This window comes from Tachypleus tridentatus, chromosome 7 (assembly GCF_004210375.1).
Source record: "Tachypleus tridentatus isolate NWPU-2018 chromosome 7, ASM421037v1, whole genome shotgun sequence".
NCBI classification, from domain to species: Eukaryota; Metazoa; Arthropoda; class Merostomata; order Xiphosura; family Limulidae; genus Tachypleus; species Tachypleus tridentatus.
The window spans coordinates 194,123,604-194,142,064 of record NC_134831.1 but is presented as its reverse complement, the minus strand read 5'-3'; the positions used below and the strand labels follow the sequence as shown (position 1 = coordinate 194,142,064).

Sequence of the window (18,461 nt, the reverse complement as noted above, 5' to 3'; positions counted from 1 at the left end):
CGTCATTAAATCATTGTGATAAAATAAATAATCCACATCAGCAAAGACAAAGCCTTTAAATGGGTGATAAGTATACTTATGTATTTTTTCCAGTTAGTATCTCTTAAAATATCTTTCCATGCAGTAATTTCTTCAGTAGTGGGGATGGAGTTCTGGTACATTAACTTAACACTCCTACGAAAAGACGTTTCTAGTCCTGATTTTTCCAAGCCCGTTCCCCTGGCTGTGGTTTCGCTAAATAGTAGATAGGGACAGTGGGAATCTCGTTAATCCATTCATTAATGGATTTAAATGGCAATTTCATTTAAATACAAAATTATTAGCCTAATATTAATAACCTTTCAAGTTGCTCTGGGGCCTATTAGGCCCCACTTTTCGTAGGAGTGTTAATCAGTTTTTTTTAACAGGAAGATCATTTAAGTGGATAACATTTTCGCCATCTGAATCACACACCTCAAAAATAAATTTTGTCGTACCTGTAACTGAGGGAATTTCTCTTTTAACCAAGTCTTTCCATTCTTCTGGAATAGCATCATATAACTTTTCGTAATACTGTCTGACTTAAACAGGTATCACACTTTTAGATACATCTTGACATAACTCGATAATAGTTTTTAAGGGAAGACAACAAGGGACAAATTCGTAAGTGAAGTCCCTTACGCGGATTAGTCCCGCGCTAATAAAATTTTTATTATTGAATGTGCTCAATCCAATAGTGGGAACAAAAACATTGAGAAACAGTGGTTGCCGGAAAACAATTTCTGTGTTATTTGGGAAGATTCGACGACACCTAACGAGCGTTTTACATGACTTTAATACTTCACAATAAAATGTAGGAACATTCATCTTGTGTCGTTGGAGAATGTCACAATACCATACATCGTGCCCAAAAATTAAATCACCATACTTGCCTAAAAGATGAGCAAAGAGGATAAACAGAGATGGAAGTGTTTTATAATCTGCTGATCTGATGAACCTTTTTAACCTAAACGCCGCCTTCTTCATCTTGACGTCTGTTAAATTGAGACCACCTTTGTCTTTTGAAGATACCAAAATATTATAACGCACTTTATGTACTCCACATCCCATATAAACCGTAAAATATCATGTTTAATTGACAGATAAATCCTGTTTTCAATCGGCAAGACCATCAGATAATACCAAATAGTACTGGAAGCTAACGAGTTCACAACCATAACTTTGCCTTTCAATGACAGATACCGATATGTCCAAGCAACCAATATGCGTGTTATTCTCTGACACAATACTTCCCAGTTCAGATCATGCATTTCTGCCGCATTTTTATGGAACTGGATACTCAAAATTTTTAAAGGGCCATTTCCAATACTCAATTTACCCATTTTTAATTCCTGGTTATCAGCTAATGAGCCCAAGCACATACCTTTACTTTTTTCCCAGTTTACTTTCCAACAAGATGCCTGTTCACAATCGTTACGTTACACGTTTCTTGTATGGCAATAAGAGAGTCAACGTCAGACACTGTTATCTGAGTATCATCAGCATGCATGTATACCAGTGAAGTCGAACAGATATTATTGTAATTTCATATTTCAGAGATATACCTCAAATTTGTGGGTTAAAGATTCTGCACAGAGAACATATAGTAATGCAGATAAAGGGCATCCCTGTCTTATCCCTCTAGAAATAGTAAATTCCTTTGTCAGATATCCATTACATTCAACGAGACCAGTGACGTTGGTATAACATAATCTTATCCAATTGCAAAAATTGGTACCGAATCCCATTCGAGAAAGAACTGCAAATTTGTATGAAGGATCAACTCTATCAAATGCTTGCATTTGATCAACAGAGACTAGAATACCACCTTCCCCCTCTGAATTCAAATATTCCATTATAGGACGTAACGTCAGTGGAGTGGTAATGATATCCCTACCAGGAACACAGCATGTTTGATCTATAGAAACAACATTAGCAAAACACGTGACAAACGCAAGGCCAGAACACGGGATAGAATTTTGTACAACAGAGATAGCAAAGTTATGGCGCTCTAGTTTTGTAATCTAGTATTGTCGCCTCCCTTAGGGAACAAAACATCTAATTTAACAACGTAACATAATCGTCCTCAATAAGAGGCATAAAAATCTGGAAAAATTCTGTGGTGAAGCCATCGAGACCGGGAGATTTACCACTCTTCATTCCTTTCAAAGCATTTAACACTTCCTCCGATGAAATGGGAGCTTCGCAAAGTTCTCGATCGACGGAAGACAACTTTTTAATTAATTTAGACACGAATGTAAACCAAGTCTCTGTCAATATCGCTGCATTCATAGAAGTTCCGGTAATAAGAACATACACAGCTTAAAATATGTTATAGTTGTACAAAGCACATTATTTTCATCATACAATTTCCGAATGTATTTTTTACTCTGTCTATTATTTTCTGTACGAACAAAGTACCGTAATTTGCTCTAAGGTTGTTATCTGTTTTATTAGTTACGTCATTAATAATAACCATTCCTGAAATAGAGCCTTGTTGTGCCATCTGGAATTTCTAACTTGAAACTCGTCACGTGTAATTAGTATGTTAAATGCTACTTGTGTTTTTTTTTTTTTCGTGAATTATTTTAAAATAAATTTTGTAGATGTAATTTATTTTGTTTAGGGATATCTTTATGTTAGATTGAGTAATAACGGAATAGTAGAACTAAAATCTATAATGTTAAATTCGCGATGTAAATTTATTACTTTTGGTAGAAATGGAATTCATAAAATGTTGAAAAGATGTATGACTTTGAGCAGATATCGCACGAGCAAAGCAATCAATGACCAATATGTTGCCAAATCCATTGAATCAAAAAATAAATGTTCGCTAGGTGAGAGCACTGGAAATAAAAAGAACAATAATCAGGTGATAAAGCTTGATTTTTTTTTTTTTTTTTTTAGTTTTATGAAACTTAGTTATTTGGGAAAATAATGCAGTTGTCGGTAACGCTATTGTCTGTAGACCGGAGTCATACTAACAAGTTTTACGAAACGGTTGTTACCTCGTGGTATTTTCAAGAACGATGGAATTAGTGCCTAATAGTCATGGTATCAAAAGATTTTGTGAATGATACTAGGATTAAATAATGCAATGTCCAGGTAATAAACACCGTGTTCTTGATGTTAACCCTTTCACAAACACGTTTGTAATAACAACTCACAGTGTCAGTTTTATATTTAAATACACAATTAAAAAGACACTTTTTAATATTTAGCTAAAGAAGAATACTGGGACAGAGATCCATTGTAGTTTTTTCCTTTTTTCAAATTTCAATTTTGTGTATGTTTTGCTTTTTTCTTTAAAATGGATAACTCAATGAAGTCTGTAAGGTAAGGAGATCTTAAGTCTTATTTCTCGAAGTATTCGTTTTTAGGGGTCCATATATGCATCTTGACATTCACTCTCTCTTTCCATCTAAAGTCATTTCAACAATTAGGATGTAGTAACCTGTCACATGCTAACGATTTAACATTTGGTAGTTTTGAAGATTTTCTGCTGGAGTTAATGTTATACCTTCTTATTGCAGGTTATGCATGTAATTATAATGTTATATCTTGATTATGTGCTATAAACATGTAGACCCAAAAAGCCTCAATAAAACTGAAATAGAAACCCTTATAACCTGAGTGCTTTTGAAAGGTGGACCTTTCTTCTTCAGGGGTAATATGGGAATCAAAGAAGAAAGGTCCACCTTTCGAAAGTACTCGGGTTATAAGGGTTTCTATTTCCGTTATATCTTTATGTTTATTATACATGTAATAAAAACCTGGCAGAGCTACAAATGGTTACTTTGATTACATTTCTCTTGAGCATATGTTTTCATGTTATGTGAGTTGTGGAAAAAGAAGAAAGATCAGGTGATAAGTACAATAGTTGCTAATTCTAACAAAATTTTGCTAAATTTTATGGTGAACTTAGTCATAAGATGTAGAAGGTGATGTACTGTCCTACATCATGGTATAATTAAATGGTTGAAATTTAGTGTTTGTGTACAGGTTCTATATGAGACTGATTGGTATGTTTTATCATGGTATTGGGATCATCAGTATGAGATTGTGATATTCAGCATCTAAAAGTTTATTAGTTAAGTATTAATAAGTAAAAAACTGAAATACCACATTCAGTTAAAATAATGTGGGTAACGGGACTGTTTAATCCTTTGAAGGCTGTCTTTGCACATCCACCTTTAGGACAGGTAAAAATTTAAATCCACCCTTTGTTTTTAAGGAAATTTTTTTATTTCATTTTTAAATTCCTTTAATGTGTTGGCCTTTAATACTGTAGAAGGCAACTCATCGCATAAACCAATAACACCCTCAGCAAATCAAAACACTCTTAACTTGGCTCTTTTAAATCTTAACCCTTAAACTGCACCTATCATTAGTGAATGCTGTTACCTACAACTTTCCTACTGTTAGGGGTAACTCTTGTCTTTGAAATACAGCATAAAGAAATGAAAGAAACTTATCCTGTTCATCCTCAGATATTTTTGTAAATTTCAGTGAGGCCACCCCTAATTAAAGATAACCCTTTTATCTCCAGAATCATCCAGCTCTCTTCCAAATTATTTCCAATAAGTCAATACTCTTCCTCAGATAAAGAGACTTAAACTATAAGTATTCCAAGTGAGATTTAACTAATGATCTGCATGTATAGAAATAACTTGCTTCTAGTCAATATGTCTATTTACATAAACCTAAAAATTGTATTAACTTCTAGCAACATAGTTTTGGCTCAATCTGTGATGACGAGATAAATATACATGTAAAAACAGCTGGTATGGGTAGAGAAAGCTCTATGTAGAGGAGCGAACAACGTTTCGACCTTTTTAGGTCATTGCCAGGTTTTTGTGAACCTGACAATGACCAAAGAAGATCAAAACATTGTTCGCTCCTCTACATAGAGCTTTCTCTATCCATACCAACCGTTTTTACATATGTAGTTTTGGCTCGGTTGCTTTAGTGACATCCACCAATATGCTAATGCCTCTTTATACAGTCATGCTATTGAATGTGTTCCCATCTATGTTAATGAGTGGTTTGAACTAAGATAACTGAGGTGCTATTTCCTTGTACTTACTAGAAGCGTTGATCATATGCCAAATATTTGGCTGACCCACGAATTGATTCAAGTCAGTCTTAATATCTCAACATCCTTAATACAGCTAAAAATACTTGAATTTACTATAAACAGGAAACATTAATGATGTATTAATTTTGCCATGAGAAATATTAATGAAAGAAAGAAAAAGCAAGGTACTCCACTAGTAACACAGACCCAGTTTGACTGAAATCCTGTAATAATAACTAGCTGAAAAATTAAAATTTGCATTAATAATAGTGTTAGATAATATGCCATTTTCCTTCTTTCTCTTATTAAATCCATAATGACCTCATTAGATCCTAATTGCATACCTTACTTTGTGAAAGGTAAAATTGATTCAGTTATTTCGGGTTCAAAACCAAAGTCTACCAGTAGAAATGTGCCTTATCTTGATGTGTTTTTATTTCCCTTCTTGGGCAAACACCTCAAAATAAAATAGTCTTTGTACAAAGTTGGACAGGTTTTAGTTATTGTTCCAATAATTACAGTAATCAAGTCAGCCAACTTTGAATAATGGATGGTAACATATATATGTACACACATAACAGATCATCTTCGTGTTAAGATTAACTTTTTCGTATGGTATTAAAAACCTAAATACACCAAATCCTTGTCCTTGTTATAGTAAAATCCTTTAAAAGAAGTAAACAGGTTATTGAGGAAAGATGTTTCCTAATATTCTAGGGCAACAAAGGATCTGTTGGTCATCTAGACTCTTCCATCCTCTAGATGAAGTTACTAAAGAAAAGGAAAAAAAAATTAAATCAGGCTTTATCATTTAAGCATTTATCATACTTTCTTGTAAATTATATTAAACTAGCACATTATAAAGATAAAACTGTCTTAACTGGGTAGATGTTTGGAAAGTCTGTTAAAAGATGCTTTGCAAAGTCATGTTAAAAACTAGAATTTTATTGGATAGTCAACATGGTTTATATAAGGGAAAATCTTATCTTACAAATCTTTTGACATTCTTGTAAAAGGTTACTGATTATATTGATGAGGGTAAGGGTGTGTAGTTGATGTACATGGATTTTCAAAAATTCAGAAAGCATTGAGAAGCTGTTACATAAGGCTTATTACAAACAATCACTCCAGGTGAGTAGGTGCAGGTTGGCTCATTGGATAGAAAACTAACTAGATAGGAGAAAGGAGAGGATTGTAATGAATAGAGTTTAGTCAAATTGGATTATTGTTACAAGGTGAATACCTCAGGACCTTTGCTCTTTTAAACTTAAATCAATAACATAGATGAAGGAATGGACAATGAATTAATTAAGTCTGCTGATGATGTGGTCTTGGTGTTGCTAACTGTGAGGAGGATGTTGATGCCTTACAAAATGCTTTGGTGAGTTGGTAAAGCAAATGGCAGCAGGTTTTAATTATAAAAAATGCAAGATATTGTATGGGTTATCATAATTTGAATGGGAATAACCTTAACAGTGTCATGAAAGAAAAGAATCTAGGTATAATAATTAATCAATCCCTTAAGCCATCCAAGCAGTGTGCTGTTGCTAGTGGTAGAGCAAATAGGATTTTAGGTTGTATCTACAATAATATCAAATACAAGTTTAAAGAAGTTATAATTTCATTGTATAGATAACTGGCCAGACCACATTTGGAATACTGTATTTAGTTTGGGGCTCCTTACCTTAGGAAAGGCATTGAATTGTTGGAAATGGTTCAGTGAAGGGTGACTTGAATGCTGCCTGTGGTGTAGGGGTTGTCAAATGAGGAAAAACTAAAACCTATCAAACTGTTTTATCCTAAAAAGAAAAAAATAGCGTGTTTCTGATTGAGGTGTTTTAAGATTGTAAAGGGAATTGATAACGTTAATGCATCATTCTCTTCGTATTTAACAGTGACAACTGTGGTATGGGGGGGATACTAATTTGGCAGTACAGGAGTCATCTTAAGCTGAGACATTTTTGTTTTTTTTAAAAGAGCAATTGGCCTTTGGAGTGGGTTGCCTTCAAATGTTGTAGAGGCAGTAAATTTAAGTGAGTTTAAGAAAACTTGATAAATATATGAGTGATAAGGGCTGAATTTAAGGGTTTCTTTTTAAGTTAATTTAATTTAGAGTGTGGAACAGCCAAGATGGATCAAGAGTCCCATATTGTCCCAAAACATTGTTATAACAACAAATCTAAAATTTAACTTTCCCATCCGTACAAAAAAAATCTTGACAAAATTTAAGAATAATTTAAGACTAATGTAGCTTTATGTAGTTTTGGATGATTTGTTAACTCTTTGTTCAATAAGATTCTCTCTCTCTCCTAGTTCTCACAAAGAATAGTCTTCTCTGGAATACAACCAACAGGACCACTTCATCTGGGTAACTACTTTGGTGCCATTAAAAAATGGGAAACTTTACAATACTTAAATATCCCGTGCATTTACAGTATCGTGGATCTCCACTCTATTACACTTCCTCAGAACCCCCAGAGACTAAGGTGACGTACATTTGAGAGATTAAAGTAACATTTTCTTGTTAAATTTTTTTAACTTTAACTTTCTTCTTACTACCCTGTAGATTTATTATGTGTATGATATTTGTTTTGCACATGAATGATGTTGTTATTCTCTCTTTTGTTTGATTTTTTTCAGGACCAACATACAAGTAGTAACAGCATGTCTATTGGCCTCTGGAATAGATCCAGATAAAAGTATCTTATTCCTGCAATCACAGGTAAACACTTTCTTTTTTTCATTTGACCTGTTGCTGCTTTTGTTAAGCTTACATTATCGTTAACCTGCGATAATAGCAATTTTCTCTTTTCCTCCTTCTAGAATTGTTTTTGTGAAATCTAAGTTTATTATATATTTTCAGGAGTGAACTACTTAAACAAAAGATAGAAGTACTCAGCTAGGTTAAACTCAGCTAGGTTAAACTCAGCTAGGTTAAATTGTAGAAAAATTTGTATTTTTACCAGAAAAAAAATCTTTAAAAGTAGTATTAAACCAACTACTATTGACAAAGCAGTAGTTTACAGTGCACTAGAAAGCTGATCTGTATTTTTAATTTAAGCTTTGTGGGATAATATGGCTTTGCTTATGTTAATAAAAGCAAAATAATTTATATTTACTTGTTTTTTTATCATGTTTATGAGATAGGTCAAATCTATCAAACTTACAAAGACTCTGATTTGATAGTGAAAATAACAGATAAAAAAGAATGTTTTTTCTAAGAAAGAAAGGACAATATCTGGAAGTTATAAATATTTCACATGTGATATTTGAAAATTTTCTCATGCATAATAGGATTTTTAATTTTAAAATTAAAATCACTTTGCATAGTCTGAAAGAAAAAATTACAAGAAAATCATTAATTAAAATATCTAAATACATAATTTAAAAAATATTTTGTGTTTGAAAGCCTGTATCAGGATAATGTTTTGAATATGTAATGAGAATCAGTTGTTTTTCTATGCATTTTCTCTATATTTTTAATTCAAGCTTTGTGGAATAATATGGCTTTGCTTATGTTAATAAAAGCAAAATCATTTAACGTTTAAGGACTTATTCTTTTGTAGATTTACACATGAACTTTTCGCTATCTTCAGATAGTTTTATTTGCAAGCTTTTAGCCCAATGAGGGTTGGACAAGACAGCTGAAAGCTTAAAGTAAAAGTATTTTAACATAAAGTCCATTTATAATTCTTCATATTAATTTACATATGTTATGAATCTTAAACAACAAGTACTAATTATTTCGCTCAGCATGGCCAGGTGGGTTAAGATGTTCGACTTGTAATCTGAGGGTCGCGGGTTTGAATTCCAGTTGCACCAAACATGTTTACCCTTTCAACTGTGGGGGCATTATAATGTGATGGTCAATCTCACTATTCGTTGGTAAAAGAGTAGCCCAAGAGTTGGCGGTGGGTGGTGATGACTAGCTGCCTTCCCTCTAGTCTTACACTGCTAAATTAGGGATGTGTAGCGCGGATAGCCCTCAAGTAGCTTTGCGCAAAATTCAAAAATAAACAAACTAGTTATTTCGTAAATAAACATTTAACATCATGCATGAAAGAAAAGAAAAATATGATTCCAAAGAGGGTTGAGTATGCTATATTACAAATTGGTTGAAAATTGACATATATTATCATGAAACTGGGGATGAGATTAACTCTAGAATTACCCCATCAACTTTTAACACATTCTTCTAAGCTGTTTATACATCAAGTTCCTTGTGTGTCCTTGATTTTGTTGGTCACAGAGTTGCACCAAAAATATAAAGAATTATGCTGTGAATATTTCTGTTAGTTCTAATTATCACTGTTAGGATTTTCTTTGTATTTTATGTCACATGTGATTTCACTCAAGTTTTGTCAATTCTTACAGTGAAGTAATATGCAAAGTGTAAAATTACTCAGTGAGGTACAGTTTGTGCCTCTACTAGTACATTAACTAGTGGGTAATTTGAGGGTTTACTCCCTCTATAGTAGTGGCAGAGTATTTTGTTATTGCTTCATTCTGACATTAACAACTGTCTATTCTTGTTAACTAAGCAATAAAAATTATTTTTGTTAACCTTTACATTTGTCATTAATTTAAATTCTTTCTCTGTTCCTCAAGTAAGAAGTGAAATTACTTTGTTTTATTCTTTATATCTTCTGTACTTCCAAATTAAGCAGTAAACTTTTGTTGAATTTTGTATTTAATTACACTTTATATTCCGAGAGCAAACAGTAAAGTTACCTCCACTAAACATTTATATCTCTTCCCAGTTTCTGACCTAACAGTTCAAAAATTGTGGGTTTGATTTGTTGTGGTTTACAGAGTGCAAATTGCCTGTTGTCTAGCTTTATTCTGTAACAAACAAAAAACCTAATAAACAAGATGTTTATATCTTTAATTAATATTTTCCGAAACTTGTTTATTATTCCATGTGAATTTTTTAAATCACATTTTTAGTGTTAACATTTTTTGTTTTTTTATGAAGTATTAAACTTCTATTGGAGCAGGTTCCTCAGCACACAGAACTGGCGTGGATACTTGGTTGTTCTTTAACAATGGCTCGTCTAGGTCAACTTCCACAGTTCAAGGTATAACTATTCCATGTTGCTTCTTCTTACTTTAGTTTTTGTGAAAGGTAGTGGATGAAAGAAAAAGCTACAGTTTCTACAAATTTGAAAATTAGTTCACAAAATGATAGATACTTAAAAATAGGTTTTATTAATTTCAATTATTTTGGCTTCCTTCATGAAATTTAAGTTTGCAGGTGAAAATTTTCATTAATTTGAAACATTCAAGGCAATTTTATAATCCATGAAGTATTTCATGGGTTTCAGCACTTTAGTCTATGTTTTGGAAAAATTTATAGATTCAAAAAAGAAGAAAAAAAAGGGCACAAAAACTTTAGAACAAGTGCCAGAACTGACTACAGCACTGTTTAAACAAATATAATATTTTAGTAGCAAAAATTAAAGGTTAAAGTTTTCTTAATGCTTAGCGTGCCTTATAAATTTCTTTTTATTTATCACTCCTGATACATAGTTAATGAAACATGAAAAGTACGAACGTAAGTTAGTTGTGTTAGGCCTAATGTCTGTGTAATATATTGTTTCATTAATTTACAACTGTTACAGAAATTATCTAATGTACCCATAATGCTGAAACAAATGTATATATATATATATATTATAAACATAAATTTTTAACCCATAAACCAGGAGTCACCAAACTACGGCCCGCGGGCCGGATATGGCCCTCAAGGTCATTTTGTCCGGCCCGCCAGCAGCTAGCTGCTTTGAAATAAAAAGTGATATTTCATCAAATGTCCGACTGTCATAAAAATAAATCGCACAGATGGTTGCTTTAAGCTGGCAAACACAAGACGTTATGATAAAAAGAAACAAGGCTGTCACGCACACTTTTAACCAATAAGAAAATTCTTCTTTTGTCCTTGCTGCCTGTTTATTTATATCGAGGCACGTATCTATGAAAGCATTAGGATTTCGAAAACAAGTACAGACTTAACCCTCATCCTTTTGACTCGTCTTGTAAATTCAGCAGCCTAGGGTTACCACTTCAGCAAGCTCATTTCTTGTAGTAATCGGGTTATACGCTTTTTGTAACTCATTCATAGGTAAGTGTCCTGGCAAACGTATGTTTCAATATATTTTGTTTGTGTGTTTTTGGACCAGTACAATACTTTTCTCACAGCGTTCTGTGTTTTTCACTTTCAGATCCTGTTTGTTTCACCCATCGTTATGGCTGTTTTTAAAAGAAGAAAAGTGGACTCTGAGTGTCATGCTTTAAATGAAGAATGGTGAGAAAAGTACTTCTTTGTGGAAACAAAAAACCAGAAAGCTACTTGTGTGATATGCACCAAAAGTGTTGCCGTTTTGAAAGAGATATTCGGCGTCACTATGAAACAAAACATCGATCAACATATTTGAAATTTTCAGGAAAGTTCCATTCTGAGAAATCTGAATCCATGAAACGTGTTTATGAATCTCAAAAGAATCTCTTCATGAGAAAGTTTGCTGAAAATGAATCTGTCACTCGTACAAGTTACAAAATAGTGCATAGGATGGCAGAGCAAGGAAAACCTTTTACTGACGGCAACATCATCAAAGAGTGTATGATGGAAGCAGCAAATGAGCTGTGTCCTGAAAAAGCCAATTTCTTTGAAAATATCAGCCTTTCAGCAACTCCAGTTGTACGGAGAGTAGAAGAACTTGGAGAGAACATCGCATTACAGATACACCAAAAAGCTAGAAACTTCTTATGGTATTCTCTGGCATTGGACAAGTCTATTGTTCTCTGGAGTACGTCACAACTTCTTGTGTTCATTCATGGAGTTAATTTAGACTTTCAGATCATGGAAGAGTTGGCATCAGTTTGCAGCACGCACGGAAGAACAAGTGGAGAAGACATTTTCATGGAAGTGCATAAAACTTTGCAAGACTATAACCTTCAGTGGAATCAGCTTAGAGGTGTAACAGTTGATGGAGAAAAACACATGGCTCGAGTAAAGAAGGGTCTGGTGGGGCTGATCAGGAAACAGTTGGAAGATCTTCAACTCCCAAGCGCTCTGTTCATACACTGCACCATGCATCAGCAAGCACTCTGTGGAAAAGACTTAGATATTTCTTGCATACTGAAACCAGTCATTTCTGCAGTGAATTTCATTCGGGGTCATGCACTTAATCATTGCCAGTTCAAGGCGTTTCTTGAAGAAATTGATTCGGATTTCTGTGACTTGCTTTATTACATGGCAGTAGCGTGGCTCAGCTGGGGTAAAGTCTTGTCTCATTTTTATAAGCTGAGAAGAGAAATAGATATATTTCTTATCGAGAAATATAGAGACGATCTACTTCTGTCGGATCCAACCTGGTTGTCAAAGTTGTCATTTTTGGTTGACATCACATCCCACATGAATGAACTGAACTTGAAACTTCAGGAGAAGAATAACCTTGTCTGTGATCTTTATAGAATCATTAAAGGATTTCGGAGAAAGCTGTCATTGTTTGAAGCACACTTGGAAGGAGGAAACCTCTCATTTTCAGTGTTTCAATGAGTTTCATACTGGAATCACAGAAGATATCAACCTGGAGTTTCAGAAAAAGATTATAGGTGATTTAAATAAGTATTTTTTAGAGAGATTTCTGGATCTTGACAGAATCGAAAGTGACATTCTCCTTTTTCAGAATCCTTTTGATTGTGTTATTGATGACATGCCAGTGGAACTTCAGCTGGAGGTCATCGATTTGCAAGGAAATGACTTGTTGAAAGCAAAACACAGAGAGGGGCAACTTATTGAATTTTACAGCTGCATACCTGAAGATGATTTTCCAAAGCTGAAGCAGTTCGCATCTGGTATGGCATCAGTGTTCGGAACAACTTATGTCTGTGAACAAGCATTTTCAAAAAAGAAGTATGTGAAGTTGGTACATCGATCAAGGTTGACTGATGAACATTTGAAAGCGATCCTAATGATTGGATGCAGCAATTCAAAACTGAACATTGAAGATATTTTGAAAGCCAAACGTCAATTTCATATATCTCACTAACTTTTTGTGGCTTAGTGAAATTCAGATATGTACTCAGTATGTGCGATGTGACAATTGTTTTTGCTAATGTCACCTTCTTTGATAACCTTTTGGTAAATAAAAATGTTGGTTGTATTTCTGTATGTTTTTTATTATATGTATGTATTGCATGCTTCTCCCACATGGCTAATGTGGCATCCTAAACTTAGTGTTAAGTCTTTTACAGAGAGCTTTCGTTCTACTTTATGAGTATTGAACATAATGATCATGTGCTTCTCATTACCCAAGTAATCTGGCCCCTGTGAAAAAAGTTTGGTGACCCCTGCCATAAACAAAATGCATTTAGAAATTAGGAGAGCGAGATGTTGTGGGTTTGAGCACCCAAATCTCACTCTCCTAATTTCTAATCTTATGTGAGACTAGCAAATTGGAGGTTAAGACTGATAGATGGTGTATTCCCACCACAATGTGAGTTCTTTGTCCGTAGTCACCTCCAAAACTTATGATACATTTTATAATCCCACATTGTAGCTTGTGGCCTAGGATCTTTTTTAAAAATGTGCAGTGTATTTTGCTTAAGTTTAATGTGTTTTGTTTATGGGTTAAAGAATTATGATTCTAATATAATTAATCAGAGGTTGGGTTTTGCTGTTTTTAATGCAGTCCTTCCTCATGATTATGTTTACTTATTTGACTTCATTTGGATATAATTATCTAATTTCACTAAAATATATATATATATTTCAGGAAAAGTCATCTTCATTAAAAGAAATACCTCTTGGTTTGTACATCTATCCAGTTTTGCAGAGTGCAGATATCCTACTCTACAAGTTAGTTTACCTTACCATCTATACAAGTTAGTGATAGTTTAAGCAGGTATTGTACAAGGTTATATAAAAGTTTTTAGTGATATAGATCAAGTCGGTATTGTACAAGGTTATGTGAACGTTTTTACAGCAGTAGGTTAAGCAGGTATTGAAGCAACTGACTGTAAAGATCGTAAACCATTCACTTAATTATCTATTTTATAATCTTGAGTATACTAATGGCAGCATTTTCTCTGAACCTTTATTGTGTATTTTTCTTTACCTATGGATGATCTTATGTTGAAAAATTGTCACTGACAGTGTATGACAGTAATTTCAATCTGTTTGTTAATTTGTGCAAAACATGTAGAATATTTTACCTGATATGGATTTTGTTTTGTGGATGCATAATTAAGCAAAAATGTAAGTGAACTTTGTATCCAGTAACATTTGTGGTGTGTTTTCAGAGCAACAGAAGTACCAGTTGGAGAAGACCAATTTCCACATATCCAGCTTGCCCAGCATTTAGCTCGCTCATTCAATAACAAATTTGGTTATCTCTTCCCACATCCCAAGCCATCTATACGTAGGTATTGTTTTACCCTTTAAAAAGAAAGGTCCTTCTTTTGAGAGTGCTCTGGTTATAGAATTTCATCATTTTACAGGTAGGACATTTAATTACCAGTCAAAACTATTCTCACATTCTAATCCTAAATTAAGTTGGTAATTTGATTTGGGAATCAAATTCTTCCTGCATATAAAGCCTTCTTAGGTAAGTAATTTGTTTGTTAACCAACACTTTTCTTGTACATCCCAAGGACAAGAGTGAAGAAAAGAAGTTAAAGACATCTAATATTTAACTGAACTCTTCCCACATATAAAGCCTTCCCAGGCCAGTAATTTGATATTTAACTAACACTTTTATTGTACATCCCAGTGACAAGTGTAAAGAAAAGATGTTAAACATATAATATTTGAAGAAATGTGTATCAGAGTGCTGTAGTTGTAAATAATGGCTCTCATATCATTATTAGAACAGAATTTGATTATTCAAAAACATTTTTTTCAGGCTTAAGACTATACTTAGAACAAGAATCCTAAACCATAATTTCTATCAGTTGTGCAATATATAGATAGTAATGTAATAACAAAAACTGAAATGTATTTAATGAAATATATGTTTTGAAATATTATTTTTTGCCCATAGTAGTAAGATTATGGACTTGAAAGTGAACACAGCAGATAGTCCAATGTGACTTTGCTCTGAAACAAACAAATTCATTTCAATAAAATGTTCTGAAATTCCGTATGTGAATTGAAAATCAGGAAAATTGCTTTCTAAAATACAAGAATAAGTTTACTTTTCACTGTATTGAGAAGTAGCCATTTATTATCATTCAAGATTATTGTTTGTTTAAGAAATGTATTTTAAGTATGAATTTGAAGAAAAAAAAGCTATTTGCATAGGATAAAGCATCTCCACTATAACACATTTTATATTCAGGTTAGTAAGTTGAGTCCCATTAGAATGTGAAGTTTGTTCCTCACATTAATCTATTCAGGTTTTTGTGTATTTTTTCATCAGCTAAATTCAGAACTTCTACAAGTAATATCTTAGCAACATCTTTAAATAACCATGTAAGTGGATTTGCATTCACTACCTGGCATCACCTACTTCTTATAAGTGAAAATTATCTAGAAACAGATTGCTACTGCTCGCTTTACAGTAGTTTTACTTGTTTATATTAAAATTATTCTAAACATGCAAGTGGACTAAAATCTTACAAGGAATTTATTGCACAATAGAAACTCAATACTATGTCAGCAAACCATAAATAGGCTTACCTGGAAATAAGCCTACTTCTTATATGTTTAATATGATAAAAACAATCCTTTGGGGAAATTAGGTATATTCATATCCTTAATAAATAAGTGCTTTGTTTTCCTAAAATAACATTTAGTGTTTAAAAATTAGATAAGTTGTATTAATTGAACTTTTACCATTAATTTATTTAGTTCTTTTCAAATCACACAGGGGGTGCTGGTCTTTAACTAATGAGATGTGTCTTTCTACATGACATCATCTGCAAGCCACCCTGTGAAATGAGGGATATCAACACATTTCTTGTTAAGTTTGAACTAATGTTGTTAAAAAACATGACTTCAAATATCTTATTTACTTAATGTATATGTCACTTATCCATTCTTTGCCCTCCAATGGCTCAAGTGGATCTACAGAAGTTCTTCTGTTCCACCATATGTTCAATTTCTTTGTTGACAGTTGTGGTGCCTGACTCTTTTTTTTGGTTTATGTGTTGTCATTGGACGTTAAGTAGATTGTCAGTAGCTTGCAGGTTAATACCTCTGGCACATTTTCAGTATTTCTGGTTCTAAAAATTCGTTTTTTTGTTCTGAATTTAACTCCAATTTGCTTGGATGTAACTTTTGTAGTCCAGATATTCTCTGTTCCTGTTCTTTAATCATGGCTCTTCAGTTCCCATCTCCTATTCGTATTTTGGCTTTCAGTATTTGAATTTTACCTTTTTAGAATTAAAATGAATGTCAAACAGATGCTTAAGTCTGAAATATCTTCCTTCTCACCTCTCCACAACTGTATTTTCATCGTAACCATAACTTTCAATCAAATCTGACTCATTGCAGGAAAGCTGAGGTTATGTAAGACTTGCTGACTATACATAGCTATAAATCAAGTGAAATGTTAGAGGGTTAAATTATGTTTATGGAGTATAAATACATAAAGAATGTAAAGCAATTTTATAGATAGTATGATTTCACATTTAACAACGAGAGTTTTTCTGAGTTAAGTATCTGATGGTTTGATGTGGAGGGAGAGTATATTCATAACTAGTTCTATTTTTAGTTCTTTAGAGCTATGTTTTGTGCTTCCTTTCTAAAGATTCAGCCTCAGTTATAGTTACTTTGATGTATTAATTTCTGAATTGTTTTGGATAATAACTTTAAGTAACATACAGAACACAACTTTTTTTCTCTCTGTTTTGGTGGAATTGAACCTATGTGCTTGTTGTAGTTATATTATATATCTCAGTTTATAAGATAAAACAATTATTTTTTTATGTTAGAGCAGATGTCAAGTTGTTGAACTTCTGTATATTTGGTACTGATATGAAGTACCGTATTTTCCGCCTAATAAGCCGAATTTCTGGCCCTGAATTTTGGACCTGATTTTTGGGGGGTCAGCTTATTGGCCGATCACTCCTTTTGGAAATTTCTTCTTCTTAGGAAATGTTTTTCTTTTGAAAATTACCATAGGCGGTAATTTTGTCCCATCAGCAAAGCACGTTAAGACTACAGTGAAACGTTGTTTCTGGAATTTCATTGATTACCTAATTACAATGAGTGGAACCAATAACGAATGACATATTGATTCCATCTCTGTCTCAATATGACACGTCTGCTTTACTACAGAACGCCAATGATCACACACAACATGCATGATGATGCTGAAACGAGACTAAGAAATCATTTTGAAGAAACTTGTCACTTCTTAAAAATGGCTTCGGCTTATTGGGCGGTAATAAGCAAAAACCCTCATTTTCAGAGCTGAAAATTGGCCTCGGCTTATTTGGCGATTCGGCTTATTAACCGGAAAATACGGTAGTTGAATATTATGTTTGATAATACAAGTACATGGTAAAATTTCAGACACTTCAAAAGTGACTGGCCTTCATATAAATTCTGGTACACAAGATAATTATGATAAATTTTAATTCACAAGGTTAATAAAAAGATTCATTCCTGTCTTTGCAACTGCCTTCCTTCTCAATGTAACCAACAACCTTTCCTCTGTTTCTTTTGTGTTAAAGTAGATTTTAACTCTAAGAGATTTTTATCCCCAAAGTCTGCCTCCTTATCCCAATTCTTCTTGTTTCATTGTAGAAGAGACAGCAGCCAGCCGTTTAAAAAAGTCTGAGACAACCAGACAAAAAAATGAGCAAATCAGAAGCTGATCCAAAGGGTAGAATAGAACTTACAGATCCTCCAGATGCAGTGAGAGAGAAAATTATGAAGGCAGTTACAGACTTTACGTCAGCTGTAACATTCTCCCCAGAAGAGCGTCCAGGTGTAAGTAACTTGATAAACATCCATAATCTGTTTACAGGTCTAACTCCAGAGGAAATCTGTGAACAAAGTATGTGTCTTGAGACAGCACAATACAAGCTGGTGTTAGCTGAAATAGTTATTGAAAAACTTAAACCTCTTCAGAAGAGGATAGATAATATTCTGAAAGAACCCCAACATATTCAATATGTATTACAGAAAGGAGCAGAAAAAGCAACTGAAATTGCTATAAGCACAATGACACAAGTTAAAAAGTTACTAGGAATGCTTTAGTTAAATGTGATTTTATGACATATGTAGTTTACTAATAAAAATGATATACTGGGAGAGATTTGTTTCTTGTGAGAATTACACAAAGATAATGAACTCACAAATTATAGGTTTATAAATATACAGACTCAAGGAAGAGTCTTGATCAGTCATATAGTT

General features: G+C 33.3%; 2 protein-coding genes across 4 annotated transcripts; both read left to right on the top strand.

Annotated features, from left to right (window-relative positions):
• Positions 1 to 2,540: 2,540 nt before the first annotated feature.
• LOC143257610 (tryptophan--tRNA ligase, mitochondrial-like) lies at positions 2,541 to 18,359 on the top strand. Of its 3 annotated transcripts, none has more exons than XM_076516595.1 (7): positions 2,541 to 2,890; positions 7,409 to 7,581; positions 7,736 to 7,817; positions 10,093 to 10,173; positions 13,873 to 13,955; positions 14,399 to 14,517; positions 17,850 to 18,359. In XM_076516595.1, exons 1-7 carry the CDS (start codon positions 2,699 to 2,701, stop codon positions 17,918 to 17,920), a joined length of 801 nt encoding a protein of 266 aa, XP_076372710.1. In that variant the 5' UTR covers positions 2,541 to 2,698; the 3' UTR covers positions 17,921 to 18,359. The 3 variants fall into 3 exon arrangements, with proteins under 3 accessions (XP_076372710.1, XP_076372711.1, XP_076372709.1); XM_076516596.1 differs by having other exon boundaries at positions 14,399 to 14,521; positions 17,850 to 18,018; XM_076516594.1 differs by lacking the exons at positions 2,541 to 2,890; positions 7,409 to 7,581; positions 7,736 to 7,817; ... (1 more) ...; positions 14,399 to 14,517; positions 17,850 to 18,359 and adding an exon at positions 11,317 to 12,668 and having other exon boundaries at positions 10,108 to 10,173.
• On the top strand, positions 17,976 to 18,305 carry LOC143257898 (tryptophan--tRNA ligase, mitochondrial-like). Its single transcript, XM_076516923.1, has one exon. The coding sequence runs from the start codon at positions 17,976 to 17,978 to the stop codon at positions 18,303 to 18,305; it is 330 nt and encodes a 109-aa protein (XP_076373038.1).
• Positions 18,360 to 18,461: the final 102 nt, after the last annotated feature.

Excerpts from the sequence above, each read along its gene's own strand:
- LOC143257610 (XM_076516594.1), top strand. The coding sequence starts at position 11,397 with ATGGTGAGAAAAGTACTTCTTTGTGGAAACAAAAAACCAGAAAGCTAC.
- LOC143257898 (XM_076516923.1), top strand. The coding sequence starts at position 17,976 with ATGAAGGCAGTTACAGACTTTACGTCAGCTGTAACATTCTCCCCAGAA.